Source organism: Fukomys damarensis, unplaced genomic scaffold (assembly GCF_012274545.1).
Source record: "Fukomys damarensis isolate Sample0158 unplaced genomic scaffold, DMR_v1.0_HiC HiC_scaffold_10, whole genome shotgun sequence".
Lineage (NCBI taxonomy): Eukaryota > Metazoa > Chordata > Mammalia > Rodentia > Bathyergidae > Fukomys > Fukomys damarensis.
Genome location: NW_022900922.1, coordinates 5509554 through 5526915, shown reverse-complemented (window position 1 = coordinate 5526915; position 17362 = coordinate 5509554). Strand labels below are relative to the sequence as shown.

Below are 17362 nucleotides of genomic sequence, written 5' to 3'. Positions count from 1 at the left end.
ACCTAATCACAAAGAAATTTACATTTGACAGCTCTAATAGTAAACGCGGATTTTAATAAGTAGTCATGTTGCCTAGTTTGAATTAAATTTTTATGCATTTGTTTTCCTTTCTTTTCAATAGAAGCATGAGTGTAATGCTTTAAAGCTGAGTAGCCAAAGGGAAAAAAGGAATTGACAAAGGCTCATACGTCTAAAACAGAGTAATGAGAAAACAAATATATGTATATATTTCAGATTTATGTTTGCAGAGTTCATTGTGAAAATCTGAGCAGCTACTTTGTAATTTTGTTATTGACTTATCCATTTTATTTACTTATTATTCACATTTCCACCAAGGACATTTTATACTCTGAGAAAAGCAGTGACATTAGTATTTATTCCCCCTAAACTAAAAAATTCCCTGATTCCCATTTTGCTATTTAGGACAGGGTTGTGCTTTGTAGTTCAGGTTGGCTGGAACTCTCCATAATCCTCCTGCCTCAGCCTCCCTTACAGGTGAAATTACAGACATGCATCACTGTGCCTGGCTTACCTTGTGCTTGTTTGGTTATCTCATTTACATAAACCTCTAGAGGTGGAATTGTTGGGTAAAGGATATGCCTACTTTTTAAAAGATTTCTGATAATATATTATTGTACTTTCCAGGAAGAACTTGTACATTTGTGTGTTTATCCTGAGGGTAAGGAACTCTGAATTTCCCCACGCTGTGATCAATGAGTATTATCAGTACATTTTTTTGGTTAGTCTGAGATAGATGCAAAGTGATATTTTAAAATTTATGTTCCTCAGTTACTAATGAGGTCGATTTTTTCCATGTCTTTTTTTTTTAATTTAGATTTTATTTTTATCAGCGCTATAATTAGTGTAAAGAATCAGTAGGGTATAACAGACTTGTGAACAGTTTACTTTCATACTCTTCCTCGCCCTCCCCCCCTTGGTTTTGTGTTTACTGCAGAGCTAACTAACATACTTATGGTGCCACTTTCTGTCTGTTCAGTTTTAGGTGTTATCATTGGTTTCCTATTTTGGAAGGCGGTTTGATTCTTCACCCTGTACCCACCTCTGTCACGCATATCCCTTCAACTCTTGGGGAATTATGAAACAGAATCCTGTTTATCAGCTCTCTCTTTTTAAAAACTCCACCCTTACCTCTCCTTGAGAGCCACCGTTTCTTGGACCTTTAGGGGCCACGGCTCTCATGAATCCCTAAAGTGTTATTTTAGGAGAGTTTTAGAAGAAATGGATCTAAAAGTAGCTGAAAGTCTTTCTGAAAAGTAGCGATTAAAGCTGTGGGATATGGAGTAAGGATCGAGGATTCAAATCCTACCATTGCTTTTTACTAGCTTTATGACTTCGAACAAGTTGCTTAAAATCTCTAAACTGTATCACTGGTGTGGGATTACTAAGGATACTACTTTAGAGTGTTGTTAAATTAAATGTGATAAGGCATGATATAGTGCTAGGCTCAGTATCTGCTGCCTGGTAGTATCTTAGCATCTGCCAGGCACCTTAGTAAGAACACAAATATAGTTGTTGCTGCTGTTGTTAGTCTTGTGAATTTTTTGCTTGTGATCTTTGCACAGATTTTCATTGGAATGCTATATTTTCCTGATCAGAGATATGATTTATACAATTTATCTTTGGTCTTTTTATTTATAGGGCTTGGGATATATAATCATATCCATACCATTTCATGTTACGGTCTCTGCTTTTGTTGTCAGTTTTGTTTTTGAAAGATACCCCTGTCAAGAAAGAAAGGTTTGTGTGTGCATGTACATGTGCTAAAACTAGAGACATAGAGACCAGCGAGTAGGTTATTATAGTTGTTGAGGCATTGACCAAAGGACCTGAAAGCCAAATGGGCAGTATTTTCACCATGTAATAAAAAAATGTTTGTAGCTTTTGATGTGTATCTTATACTAGTTTAAAAAATATGTATATGTATATATTTATTTATTATACCAGGGATTGAACTCGGGTCCTTGAGCTTGCAAGGAGGCAGGTGGTGGAACCACTGAGTTAAATCCCTGGCCCTTTTTGAAAAAAAAAATTCTTAAAAGCCTTTTTCAATGATCTTCTTATCCAACTGGGTATCATCTGAAAACTTCGAGCTTTCTTCTTCAGTTTTTTTTTCCAATTCCTATTTCTATAAGATTTTAGATCCAGCTGGGGATTTAGCTCAGTGGTTCGGTGGCCTGCCTTGCAAGCGAAAGGACCCGAGTTCAATCCCTGGTACCAAAAAAAAAAAAAAAAAAGATTTTAGATCCCAAATTAAGTCTTGAGGGCTGAGATTTATTATGTCCGAGTGTATGCTATGTTAATAAATTTACTTTCTTTTGAATGTGGTATAATTACAGTGTCAGATATGTGGACATTGTAAAGTCGTAGTTTCAGATTTTAAATGCATCTTTTAAAATTTACTGGATTTTGCTGATTTTTCATTTTAGGCAGTATGTTTTTTAAAAAAATTTGTCTTAGTTTGCAGTTACTTTTCATTGTTCTTTGAATAACAGTTCACCTAAATTGATCTTTCCACAGATTCGGACCAGGATGTAGCACTCAAACTTGCCCAAGAACGAGCTGAAATTGTTGCTAAATATGACAGAGTAAGTTATATTAGAAAAACCGTATAAGTAGAAAGGAATTTGTATTTTGGAGAGCTGAAATTACAGAAGCACTTTGTTTACTTCATGGGAACATCAGGCTCTTCTGTTTTCCTCCGAATTCTCTCCTTTTTGCCACTCTAGCCTCTTTCTCTTCAACCCCCGGGTTTGCTCCTTCTCCAGGACCTTTGCCCTGGCTGTTTGCTCTGCTCTGTATTCTGTGTATCCTGATGCCTCATTGCCTGGCCCCATCAGACCTTTACTTAGACACTACCTTCTTAATGAGCTGTCGTCTGACCTCCGTTTGGTTACTCACCTTTCTACACCCTGGCACTCTGTATCCCTTTTATTTTTCACCATAACACTTACTAATTTACTTTGTGTGTGTGTGTGTGGAGGCGGGGTCTGCTGTCTTAGATGTAACTCTGTCATGACAGGGGTTTCTTTTGTTTGGTTTACTTTTGTATCCTAAATACCTAGAACAGTTTCTGACTTATACTAGGTATTTGTTAAGCACTTGAGTAAGTATGGAGAATAAAGTTTGCATGATATGCATATTTTATATGTGCTGTTAAAAGTTTACTACAGATCTTAGATACTGTATTAATGCATTTATGTGTAATTCCCATTAGCATTTTATCCTCATATTAGTATGGAATCTCTTTCTTCATGTCCTAGAAAATAACAATTGTTGGTGATTTATATGTCTCCTTATGTATGTATGACCTTACCTTCTGAGATTTATAATGAGTCATAGCAGGTATTTATAAATATCATGTTTTATATTTGCATCACTTGTTTATAATAATATATTTTTATTATTGGTTATTTGAGATAGCAGGTATGTGAAATTACAAGAAGTTGCCTGGTCTGTGCGCTCCTTCCAGGGAGTCATGCAGAGTTTATTTTTAAATTGGTTGTTGGAAACATCAGATATTGTTACTGTTTTTAAGTTTTACTGTGGTCCATGAAAAGCCTAGCTGGTTTATTTCATTGCTTAATAGAAAACCGATAGAACTATCTATCATTCGTTCATGCTTGCACGTGCACCCCCCCACGCAGTTAGCATGGGCCGGGACCTGGGCATTCTTTTGTTTTATGATGCATAAATGAGTTCAGCACTTCTTGCTCACAGGGTGCTCAGCATCTACTCAGAGAACACATGGGCAGACGTTATAAAATACACTGAGATGGAGGCCTCTGCTAGACAGGTGTTTGAGTCTAAAATTTGAAGGATTGGTGCACTTTCAATTTAGTCTCCTACACTTACCAGTATAAGTTAACAGCCTAAGAACATGTGATAACCTAGCAGAGAAATGGGCTGAGGACAGTATTCTGAGCATATCAGCGAAGAATTACCGAGACAGAGTCACAAACTAGTCAGAGAGACATGAGGAGACCTGCAAGAGGCAGTGTCATGGAAGTAGAAGAGGGAATGAGCAACACTGCCAAGTATGCCTCATGGTTTCTCTGTGTGAGGGCTGTAGAGTGACACAGGATATGACAATGGGCGGCCAGTTTTTATTGGAAAGAGTTGTTTCAGGGCAAATATAGCTGTGCAAAGCGGTAGAGGTATATAGTCTATTCCTCTGAGAAATTAGAATGAAAGGCAAGAAACATTTTATCCTCTAAGAAATATTCACTTTGGAAATTTAAAGTTTGGCAGTTCCTTCTTGAGCTGCTTAGCGTGGTTCTTCTCCTTCTCAAAAGCTTCTCTCAGGTGCCCTGGTCTTATCAAGGCTGAGCTAAATGTCAGCTGTTACTGACATAAAGTATCTTATGTCATTTGTAATTATGAATAGTGATTGTATTTCCTAAACTAGTTATATTTTTTAAAAAGTTCTTGAGTTTTGGTCTTTTGATTTAAAAGATCACTCAATTTTATAAACTCCAAGTAACACCTTTTTCTTTGTCCATGATTTTAGGGACGAGAAGGTGCAGAGATTGAACCTTGGGAAGATGCTGATTATCTTGTTTACAAAGTCACGGATAGATTTGGCTTTTTGCAGTAAGTTGCATCGATTGAAAGCTAACAATTTTTTATTACGATGTTTATGGGTTTACCTGTTATATTTACTTTCTTTATTTTTAATAAAGATTCTGTGAATAAAATTCCAGGAATGTACATAGGTACTAGATTCCTAGCATTCTTAACCTTTATAATTACAATTGAACTATGGTCAATACAATCTCTAATATGTTTTGTTTTGCTAAGAACATTAAGTGCAATAAATGAGTTGTATTAATGTAGCATAATTAAATGCACATGCATAATAATTTGTACTTTAAAAATAATTATAAAATATTTAATTTTTAGATGTGCATTTAAAATATAATTAGCAATTCAATCCTTAGTGTTATGCAGTCTAAAAATGAGCATTGTAAAGAAATGCCATTGATCTTTCTTATAGCTGTAAATGTAGTCATGATATTGCCTCTCAAAATTAGTTCCATTTATCCAGTGTATGTTATATGAAAAGTTGTGAGAAGGATGCACCACTAGAAAATGAAGCAGTTAGTGATTTTGAGTGTTAAAAATACCCCTGTAAAATGAGGTGAACCCACTTATCCTTGGTTCTGGCATTGTTCAGTCAGATTCCTGTGGGCCAGAGACTTCTATTCATCTCAGTTCTTTATTTGTTTCCATACAATTCAAGATTAACTGAATTTTTATTCAAATTTATTCTTTGCAAGATTTGTTTATTATAAGTATTAAAAAGCTAGGAATTTAAATTTTATAGCAGTTAAATTTTAAGAAAAACATTTGTTTTATAGTTCATAGCAAGAATTTGTAATTCTCAGACCTTATATTCTCCAATTTAGCTTTTTTTGTGTGTTTAGAATATATTTTGTTGCATAGTTTCTGAGGGTAAACTAAGCAAGCAAACAAATAGTTCTAGGAGATAGAAGGTGTGTGCCCTTCTTGTGGTTTTTTGCTGGTCTCTAGTCAACTGACTAGAGACAATATTTCATGCTTCATTTGAAAGTAAGAGTTAGTAACTGCTTCACGTAACTTGAAGAGTATGGAGGGTTTGAGGAAATAAATGTAAGGATATTTTATAAAGTTGTGGACAAATAGATATTATACTAAATGACATTAGTGTGTCTGAAACTTTTCTTTGACTAGCAATATCGAGAAAACTGAACTTCATTGAACTAACAGTATTTAATTATAATATAAATACTATTAAAATTAAATTCCTACCTTTAGAAAAAAAGTGAGCTTTGGCGCCAAATGATTGCACATTTGTGTGGGTTAATGTGTAGAACTGGGATGTAAGTGAAGTTTTGAAGGATAGTTTGTGCATTAAGAGTGTTAAAGTCAGTAGATTCCCAATTTTTCTTTATATTAGAGTCAGCTGGTGAATTAAAAATATTTCTGGGTGCTAGGCTAAATTTTAATTCAGAAGATACAGCCTTGTTTATTTTGACTTTTCCAGGGATTTCTGGTGAGATTGAAACACTGGAATGTTTTTAATCATAAAATAGTCCAGTAGAGTATTCAGTACATATGAAAACTTGTAGTCTGAAAAGGTCTGTTAATTACCTACTTTTTTTCTTTTTGCTTGAAATAGTATGAGATGAGCTTTTGAAATAAGAGCTTCTTACCCAAGATCCTACCTGTATTTGACAATCCAAAAGTTGCAGTCAGTTATTTGGTATTTATTTTTTATTCTTTGTGGTAAGTTCCATTTGGCCCTAGTGTGAAAAAGTCAGTCATTACCTTACCTTCATCATGTTAGGTATAATGTCCATTGAACACTTACTGTGTGCCAGACATTTCTAAGCCCTTTGTAGGGATAAACTCATTTATCCCTATTAAAGACTATGGAGTAGGCCCTTTTTAAAACCTCCTTTGTTGTAGATGATGAAACTGAAGCACAAAGAGCTCAAAGAAGTTGCCCAAATCATGCTGACAGTGAGTGTCAGTTCTGGGGAATGGACTGTGACAGTCTCACTGCAGGGCTCTCACTGCTGTAGTCCTGTTACTGCCTCTAGTATGTAAATAGCAGAAATACAGGATAAGTGATTGGAAATGTCTAGACAGAAAATGAGAAGGGGTATGGGAAGAGTGTCCGACGTGGATGCTTCTATTGCAATATATTGATAACTTCTGTTGCAGTTTATTCTATTTGATGGTCACTTAGTGAGATGATCATTTCCATTACAATATATTCCAAGATGGATAAGCTTACTGTTGTGCAATTGAAGCAGATTTCTTACACCGTTCACACTCATTTTTTGTTTACTTCGTGATACAGTCGTAAAGCAGACAGCACAAATGAAAATAATGAACCATAGAAATAGATTTTAATGTAATATTATACTTTATTAAATTTCACCAAACCCTTTTTTGTTGTTGGTACAGTGCATAGTAGTAGTAAAACATGTTCTCTAAAGATCACTGGTAGTGCCTTTTATTGCAGGTCACTGTAGACTGGTGTTATTTGTACTATTGCATACAGTCACTTAACATAGGCGTTTAGATGTACTCCCTGTCACACCTTGATCAAAAGAGCATTTCTGTCTGTTCTCTTAGTTTTTAAATTTTTGACTGGTTCTGTATTGAAATTGGGTTTTTAGTTCAATGTCAGTACATTAAAATGGCAAAAAAGTAACACTGTAATCTTCTCTGAAGGCTTCTGAATTCACATCTCATTAGAATTTAGAGACTCAAATTACTTGTTAATGATACATGCAAGAGGGACAGTTATCATTTTTTTAAAGAGGAACAGTTACTAACAAGTGCAGAATAGTACCAACTTGGTTTTATAGTAAATTTCGCAATAATTGTTATTATTTTTTATTGAGTTTCTTGGTACATTTTAGGTATACAGTACAGTTACATTCATTATTGGGATCTTGTACCTTTACATGACAGGTCTTGGTTCTCATTTTTCCCCTTGTCCCTGCCCTTCCTTCACCCCCCTTCTCCCCTCCCCATTTACAAACACTTTATTTCCATTTTTTCATTTTCTCATATTTTTTTTATTTTCCCTTATTACCTTTCTCCTACCCTTCCCACTTTCCCTACAGATTTCACAATAATTATTAAAGCTGTTGCCAAACCAGCCTGTCTTGATGTTGGAATAGCAACATCTTTGTTTCGTTCTCAGTGGTAGGGTGTTATCCCCAGATCTTGTGTCTGTGGTGTGGTTACAGCTGGACAATAGCGAAATCAAGCTTGCTTAAGAAATTGGAGAACTTTAAACATTTTAATCAAAAATAGCTGTTGCTAGTCTGCTGAGCAAGAATGCTTGATATTTGGATAATGTTAAATAGTGCTTTTAGGTTATGAGTTATTAATAGCAGAATTGAAAGGAAATGGTACCAAAAATAGAGAAGATAAAATTATTATCAAGGGTTAGATGTTCAGCTGCTTCTCAGAGTTTGTATATTTATAAAATTTAGCAGACTGTCTCAGTTTACCATGACTATAAATATATATGAGAGCCAAAATAAAGGTATTTCTGTCTTTAGAGATTCTCTCTTTTTATCATAAGGCCTTGAGAACTCTTTCTGCTAATTCTATAAATTTTGGGTAGGTCTTATCTAAACTTAGGTAAAAATTACTTTGAAAACAAAAATGAAATTTAATCAGTATATTCAACACACTGATTTTAATAAATTAAGATTTAAGTTTCCAAATGAAAGTTGATCTCATACTTACAGAAATATTCTACCTGAGCTGTTGAGAATAGAGTCATATATACTCTAGTAATACTTTTAAAGTTTAACAGTAGATAAAAAGTATATCCAGCCAGTCTCTTTCCCTGGATGACTCTGTTGTTTTACTTACTATATTTCTATAGGATATAATTGTTTGCCAGCTTAGTGTTTTCTTCATTCAGCCTTTAAGTGCCTATAAGCCTTTGTTCTCTAAAGCAGGGGTTAGCAAACACTTCATGTAAAGAGCTAGATACTAAATCTATTTGGTTTGTGGGCCACATGATCTTTATCACAACTGTATCACTCTGCTGCTGGAGCACAAAGACCATGGACAGGTCCTAATGGGATGGCGTTGTTCCATTATACCTTTATCCACAAAATAGGTAGTGAGCCAAATTTGATGCATGGACCATAATTTACTTACCTAAAGAAATACTCCATATTCACTCATACTGTAGTCCTTCGTCTCCTCTGCTTACAGAATGTGTAGCTGGGTGTGGTGGCACATGCCTGTAATCCCAGCACTAGGGAGGCTGAGGCAGGAGGATCTCTGTGAGTTCGAGACCAGGCTGGGCTACATAGTGAGTTCTAGGTCAGTCACAACTATATAGTGAGACCCTGTCACAAAAAAGCAAAAAAAAAAAAAAAAAAAAAAAGTGTAGGAGGCAAAGATACATCCGTGCAGTTTGCAGATATATATTTGACATTCCATCTGTACTTCATTTACTGAGCTTTTTCAGTGTGCCAGTGTGTATTCTGGAAATCTCATGGAGCCCTTGATAAGATGGCATTCTTCTGTATTCTCCTTGGAAGGCTGATAACATTAACTTTGCTAACACAGACTTAAAGAGGAAAAGTTTTATGAAGATCTGTGTGTGCCCACCACAGATTTTGTTTGAAAATTTTGGGAAAAGAGAAAATGAAAAAATGGAAAAAAAAAGTGTTTGTAAATGGGGAGGGGAGGATGGGGTGAAGGGAGAGCAGGGACAAGGGGGAAAAAATGAGAACTAAGACCTGTCATGTAAGTACAGGATCCCAATATTGAATGTAACTGTACTGTACACCTAAAATGTACCAATAAACTCAATTTAAAAAAAAAAGAAATAATGAAGAAAAATCTGTGTAGGAAAACTGGACCACATTCTTGTTATACTGTCCTCCTCCTGTGAGGTTCACAGTATTTTTTTAAATTTTATCCTCAAAGTTTCTTTTGCTTTTGAGAATTGGTTTCACAACCTCTTTTCCTTTACTTGATATGCTCTGGCTCTAGCTGAATATCCTAGTTTGTATCCACTGGGTTAGATAGTATTGAAACTTAGATATTGGGTTAAGTGAAAGTGTTACTTTTCTTATCTATGAAATGATGGATTTAGACTGTGTTAAGATCTCTTTTGGTGATTACACTTTTTTTGTTAGTTCCATTGCTATGGCTCAGTGGTTCATCTAAGGACTTTTCCAAGTAGGAAAAAATACCATTGAAAATGCCGAACTCTTGAGTGCTAATGTGCCATGCTCTTCAAAGTGGCACTGGTTGGTTGGAAAAAGCTAAAGCAAGAATATGTAGATATTGGTGACAAAACATCAGTACTACTGAGGAAACTACTGACTGAAAGCATTTTACTTTACAGATAGCATGGTTTTTATATTACTGATTGTTACTGAGTGTCTCTAAATACTTTATATTAGATATGATATCATACATGTACCAGAGATGAAGTTGATCTTTTTTGTATATTTTTAAAAAATCATCTGTTGAAAATGTTCTAGTGTTTTCTCTATTGTACAAAATAGAAGCGGATGTTTCTTTTTTAATTCATAAATCCCTTGGAGACTTTTTTTCCCTTTATGCTAATTTTTAAATAGTCATTTATTATAGACCATAGTTGGAGCCAAAAGTGGAGATGATGATCTAGGAAAAAGTTTGGCAGACGAGACAAGGGGGCCAGATTGAGCTCACTGCCCATTTTTGTAAAAGTTTTGTGGGCCCAGTGCCACACTCAGTTTATACATTATATGTGGCTGCTTGTCCACTAGAACATTAGCATCGAGTACTTATGAAAAACACTGTATGGTACATGAAGCCTAAAATATTTACTGTTTAAATATTTGCTATGACAAAAGAAGTTCTGAATCCAGGTCTACAATAGTGTTTTAGAACTTTCTGTAGTGATGGAAATGTTCATTATGACAACCTTTGCCTATATGACTCATGCACTTGAACTATGGCTAGTGATATTGAATAATGCAATATTAAATTTCATTTAATTTCAGCTTACACTGAAATAGCCACGTGTGGCTAATGGCTGAGGTATAGGACAGTGCAGATGTGCAGATTTGAAGATTCAGCATTGTCGCAGAATTGCTGTTGTTTTCTATTAAATTCAGTGGGATGGAAACTTATGTAACTCTTGTGATGACCGGTAAATCTTGCACGTCATGTGTACCTATAGGTATATGTTTTAAAAGTTTGCTTTAGTTTCAACCATTTCACATATATTATTCTCTGCAGTGAGGAGGAGCTCCCATATCATAATGCAGCTATGGAACGGGTAAGTCCAGTTCTTTATTTGTAGTTACTGGTAAATTACCTTTGTTAGAGCAATAAAATTTACTTCCATTGTGCATTGTGAGTGCTATTTTTTTATGCAATATGTAGTCATTTTTAGGATTTGACCCTAGTTATATCACTCTTAAGAAAGTAATTAATGGTAACATCGTTTTAGGAGGATTTATGAGATTCTGATAGATACTTGAAAGCTAGGAATCTTAGCAGTTGCTAGAAAAGATTTGCATTATAGAATGGTGTCACTGATCTTGCTCAGGCCCCACCTCTGTCTGCGAACCAGCCTCCCTGGGGTTAGAACCTGGGCAGCCAATTTTTCAAAAGCATCACAAGTAGTTCTCATGTTCTCTCAGCTAACGTTACCATTCTAGACCAGTAACTGTTCTATGACATTTTAATGAATTTCCCACAAATAAAACAAAAAACATTTTGACTTCTTGTCAAGTGACTGAGCATTTTAAGGAGTTAAGACAAGTGTTACATAGCAAAACTGTCTGTTTTTTTAACTTTTCCTGTACTTGACAAGGAGCTATTTTCACATCTAGGTGTGTGTGCATGAAAAGTGGGGATTGGATATTTTAAGGTTGTTCAGAACTTCCCTCTCCCTATTTTTCTGTCCTCAAAATATATTGTAAAATGAAATGTTTCAGTTTGTATTGTATTCTGTTTGTGTGTGTGTATATATATTGGATGTGGGGGTGGGGGGAGGAGTTGAGTTTCAGACAATGGAGGTGAACTTGGAATTAAAAAAATATTTTAGAAAATCTAAGATGAAGGTCTGAGTCAAGACTAGCAAAACCTTAATGTAGACAAAATTGCCATTTTATGTATATAGAGATGCCTGTGGGTGCTTCCTGTAGTTGAAATATTGCTGTTTCTCCCTCATTATCATAACCTAGATAGATGCTTTGGCGAAAGTATTTCTTTTAATAGCTACCGTAGCAGCTATGTGTTTAGCACTAGATTAGCTCATGCGCTGAATTCTAGGAGGAATAAAGCATGATTTCTGCCTTTGAGTATTCACAATCACTAGAGAAAGGTCAACTGAGGCAATAGGAGATATTTGGTGGCTTTTGGAACATAGAGTTAGTGAAATAAAATGGTACCCTGGAGGTGAGGAGGACAGATGCCGTGTAACTGAGGAGTGCATGAGAAGGAAGTGACAATGACAGTGATCATTTCACTAAGTCTTCCTCTGTGAACTTTTTCCGTCTACTGTAAATGGTAGTGAAAGGATTTGCTCTGGCCTTGTGACTGTCACCTCTTGTCTAGTCCTCAGCTTAACTAATTCTCTGACCCGCTGATGGTACCCATATCTTCATTCTTTCTTTCCCAGCTTTGATTCTATTGTAGCTCTTTGACTTTCTTTTGTACCCTCATCTCATCTGTCAACAAGTATTGTGTGTTCTCCCTTCAAAATCTATGCAGAATTTGATGGCTTTTATCATCTCCTCTTCTGCTACTTTCTAATCTTTCTTCTGAAGCTTCCTGTCTTTCTGTTCCTGCCATTGTCTTTTTTCCCTCACAATCTTTGTTCACCAAGAAAATCAGAATGATCCTGAGAAAATAAGATGTCACTTTCTGATATAAAAAGTCTTATGGTGGCTCCCCATCTCCCCATCTCATACTTGTTTTCCATTTTAGTTTTCTATTTAGACTTTTGCTTATTTCTTTATTTTGTCTAACTTTGCCTCAAGACGTAATCTGTGTGAGGTTTCTCTCTTCTCCTCTTCCTTGTTCTTTCCTGTATCACCAGAACCTAGACCAGCATTGAGCTTGTGGCATATGCTTAGTAAGTGTGGATTGAATGAATAGATGGGTGGAGGTAATGATTTATTTATAATAGTAAATGTATTGACTTAAAGACTGGAAGAGAGAGATTGTCCTTCCAAGTGTCACAGTGTCCTTTATATTGAGAAAATAGGAAGATTTGGAAGGTATTTTTAAAACAAAAGACATTCATATTTGACAGAATAAAAATTTATCAACCCAATATTGACTCCTTCTTTCTGTAATTTCCTGGTCTAGACAGTCCCCATTCTTCAAAGCAGCGATTTAGGTGACTCAAGAAATGTGACAAGAACAAAAGATGAAGTACTATATACATATATGGCAGAGCTAGTAGGGGATGCATGCTTAAAAGAAGCTATTTTTTTACACTTTTATGGACTTTTTAAGAGACTTACATGTACAGTAAGACTTCTTATGTAATGTAGTTAGTCTGATAATTGATCGTTTACTCAGGAGAGTTTACTATAATGAGGAATCACTAAAAAGTGATCTATGTAATTTAAACTATATTTAATCATTTAAATAAAAATATTTTTCAGTCTTTTATTGGGGCAAGGTCAGGATTCTGAGTTCACTGATTGAGGTTCCATAAAGCTTTTCAAATATCAACTGGATTCATTGCATTACCTGTTAACAATTTTGGCTTCTTTAAAGTAGAATGAGAATTTAGTCCCATGCAAAACAGTAGATGTCTGGAAACTTTCAGTTTAGCAAATTTGCCTCTACTGTTTCTGCTTTAAGTTCATGGATTCTCTGGTGACTGCCTTGTCCTAGTGTCCAAGCTCTGACATTTCTAAGAAACTAATTTGTATATATTTTGTAATTGAATGAAATCATAGCCTTGCTGAAGTCTGCAGTCTACAAAACATATGCTTGACGTTTGGGGAGAAGTAAAGTACTGATGTATAATCACGTAATTGGGGCTTTAGTTCTAGCTTCACCTCGGTACTATTTTGCATAAGGCATTTCTCCATTTAACAGAGGGATGGTCATCCCGTCATAAGAGGACTAATATTGGTGTTTACAGAGTACTGTAGGTTCCCCCAGACAGGCTCTTAAGCAAATGAACACACTTATTATATTTACTCTGTAGAGAACAATATTAATAATGGATTATATTGTTTCTCTGAGCTTATTGATGTTTTTAATAAGAAAAGATTACATAAAACTGAATTTTCATAGATTCAGCTATTTTTTCATGTAGTGCAGTATTTTAGGTGATGTATGCAATATTATCATTTCTTTAAATACTATACCTTAATTTTAGGTGGTTTGAAATCTTGCTCAAAATGCATGACAGACCTCACAGGGTCAAGGTGTTCTGTACAAACAGACCCATTCCGCCTGGTACATCTTGTCCTCTCCTGACCTCTGCTGGTGGGAGCTAGGCATGGGTGACTCCTGTCAGTTTTATTTCCATTCATGGATCTCATTGTTGGAGATGAAAAACAAACTGTAAGAGATAGGAAAAACTCAGCTATTTTTTATAGTCTCACACTTTACATAGCCCAGAACACTTCTGATCACCAAGAAGTATTTGGGTTTTCCCCATACACCAGGCAATTCCCCAGTGGATACTGACTGGATGGTGTGCAATTTAACTCAATTATGACACTAACCAGAATTAATACAGATCCAATAGATTAAGGGTGTAGTCTCACAAGAGGTCAGAAAGCAGACTGAAAGCCCCAGGTTGTCACCATGGTTTTGGACTGGCTGTAAATCAGGGTATTCCTGAGCCCCTCCTTAGGTCCAATCATTAGTCAGAGTGGCTCTCAGAACTCAAGTATTTTACTTACTAATACTCATTTATTGTAAAAAAGAAACAATTGAGGAACAGCCAAATGGAAGATGCATATGGCATGAAGGTAGCTCGATGTCCTCTTGGGGTGTGCCGTGCCCCACAAGTCAACACTTCAGGGCTCTCCAAGCCCCATTAGTTTAGAGACTATTATGGAAGCTTTATGATGTAGGCAGTACTGATTATTAACTCAGTCTCCCTTTTCCAGAAGATTAGGATATGGAGCAGGTCCGGGAGCCCAGCAAGAGTTACCTAGTAGAACAGTAGATACTCCTATAATTCCAAGGGGAATCCCAGTGGTTGTAGCCAGAAACTGGAGCAGAGACCAAAACTATATTAATTATATCACAATAGCATCCTAATTTTTTTTTCCCCGGTACCAGGGACCGAACTCGGGTCCTTGGGCTTGTGAGACTGTGGTGGAAGCTCTGAGCTAAATCCCCAGCCCAATATCATCCTAATATTCAAATGGAGAAGCCCATAACAGTATCTGAAGACTTAAATTTGAACAAATTAAAAATTTCTTATTCTAGAGGAGAATGCTGTTTAATAATCCATCCACGTGTTGTCTATGTGTTTAAGTTTTACTATCTGAATTCTTAGTCATGTGACTAGTGACAGGTTTGAGATAAGATAAAAGCTGTGTGGGCAACTCAACAAACAGTTGTTTTAATAGTTACTCTTCATTTGGTCCTGCATAAAGTTCAAACTATTCTCTCAGATTTCTGGAGTAATCTGCAGTAACGAATGATAATGATTTCAGTTTTAATCCTGATGCTCTTGCCTTAATAGGAGAGGTCTCTTGACTTGGAGGCAACATCAGTTTAAAACAGTAGGTTTTTGTGTCATAAATTTGAAGTAGAAAGTTAGTCCTTTTCTGGAAATGGCTTCTGGAGCATGATAGTGTGCTGTTTTCTTAACCAATGAAAGTACTAGAGAGAAGCAAAGGGAATAGTTGTGGAAATTAAGATGACTGTAATATTCTGACATTTTGAGAGAAAGAGAACTCTCTCATGCTAAGGTCTATAAACAGTTCATAACAGTACAGTGAGTACTAATATCCAGAGCTTAGTTTTTAAATAGCACTTCCATTTAAAAGAACCATGGTTTCTTAAAGCAGTGGCTGATTCCAGGTCTGGCACAGAAGAACATAGGGTAGAGCAGGATCAACTTGTGCCAGAAAATTAAGAAGTGGTGGAAGACTAATAAGGCATTCAGAGGGATTCATTTGAAGAAGAGGAATTTATCAGAGAATAAGCCATCTGGCCAAACTTGGAAATATTAAAGCTTCAAAAAGTATGATGTTATAATGGATTTTAATACATTGAAAAAAATAACCCTATTATGACATTAGAAAGGAAAAGGAACTAAAAGGGATAGACTTCTATTGTCTATTAGTAGTAGAAAAGGAATGATAGAATTAGGGAAAAACACCACTTACCACTGTCATTGTCAAAATTGTCTCAAGCAGGGATTATCAGTGGATGAGAAAGTTAGTAGTGTTGATTAGGAACAGGATGTACACAGTGTCTCAGAGTAGATCACACAGATTACTCTCCATTTATAAAAAGAAATGTCTTATTTAATGGAGAATGTGGGCAAATACTACCTCTATTGAGTGAGCAAAGTCTAGCATCACTGATGATGATGCAAATTGGCATCATGTGCCTCTGCTGTGATGTGGCAGGAAAGATACAATTACCATGAGTAATAATTCTGCCCAAATCTAGAGGAGCCAGTCAGACAAAGTCAGGTAGTGTGATCAGGACTCTTCAAAAAATGTCAGTGTCATGGTGGCACTTGCCTATCATCCTAGGAACCCGGGAGTCTGAGGCAGAAGGATTGTAAGTTCAAGCCCAATCTGGGTAATTTAGCAACTTGGCAAGACCCTATGTCAAAATTTAAATGGGGCAAGGGGTGTAGCTCAGGTTGGGTTCAACCATTGTGTGAGTGTGTGTATCTGTGTCTGCCTCTCATGTACACTCACGTGTTAACAAAGAGAAAAATCTAAAGGCAATGTTTTAGATCAGAGGAAATTAAGACATCTCAATAAATGTGATAAAAGATCCCTCATAGGATCCTGAGCTCCTCTTCCACCCAAAAGACTAGCTATGAAAAACATTTTGGGCGCTGGAGATATAGCCCAATGGTAGAATACTTTCTTGCACATGTGACACTAAATTCAATCCCCAGTACTGGCAAAAAAAAAACACAACAAACAAATATGAGGGGACAAGGAATTTGGTAAATGGACCAAGTTAATAGAATTCATTTTAAATTTCTTAGGTATAATAATGATACAGTGATTAGGATGATATGTTTTTGTTCTTAGGTGCCACATACTTGGGAATGTGTAGAGATTAAGTGTTTGTGCCTGTGATTTCTAATGAATTTATCACACATAAACTCAATACAGAAAAATGAAATCTTGAAGAAGATTAATAATTGATGGATCTTGGTAAAGCACATGTGAATATATGGTGTGCTACTCTTTTAGCTTTGCTATAGGCTTAAAATATTTCAAAATGAAAATAGCAGCCAGTCATGGTGGCACATACCTGTAACCCTGGAAATCTGGGAGGTTGAGGCAGGAGCATTCCAAGTTCAGCCTGGGGTCCTGCACAAATTAGCAAATTAATGAGTCCCTGCCTAAAAAACAAAAAACAAAAAACAAAAAAAACAAAGAGGCTGGTGATAAAGCTCAGTGTGTAGACCTTGGATTCAATCCCCAGGAACATCCCTCCCCCAAAGTGAAAATGAAAACAGTAACATGTTTGTGTACAAAACCAGCAGAATCAATTTTGTACACACTTCTAAAATCAGTAGTTGTACTTGTGGTAGTTCTTTGAAAAATGTCGGTCGAACTGATTCCGTTTCTACTGTGTCATGTAAGAGATACTGTGATCATTTACTTCCACCATTTCTATATTCCAA

General features: G+C 35.9%; 1 protein-coding gene across 5 annotated transcripts in view; it reads left to right on the top strand.

The window, feature by feature from the left end:
* The window catches only part of Usp6nl (USP6 N-terminal like), a 131580-nt gene that overhangs the window by 72588 nt on the left and 41630 nt on the right, over positions 1 to 17362 (top strand). For all 5 annotated transcript variants that reach the window (XM_010621368.3, XM_010621366.3, XM_033761825.1 and 2 more), the window contains 3 exons: positions 2539 to 2606; positions 4529 to 4611; positions 10783 to 10822. In XM_010621368.3, coding sequence (XP_010619670.1) covers positions 2539 to 2606; positions 4529 to 4611; positions 10783 to 10822 — 191 coding nt within the window. The remainder of the gene's footprint in view (positions 1 to 2538; positions 2607 to 4528; positions 4612 to 10782; positions 10823 to 17362) is intronic.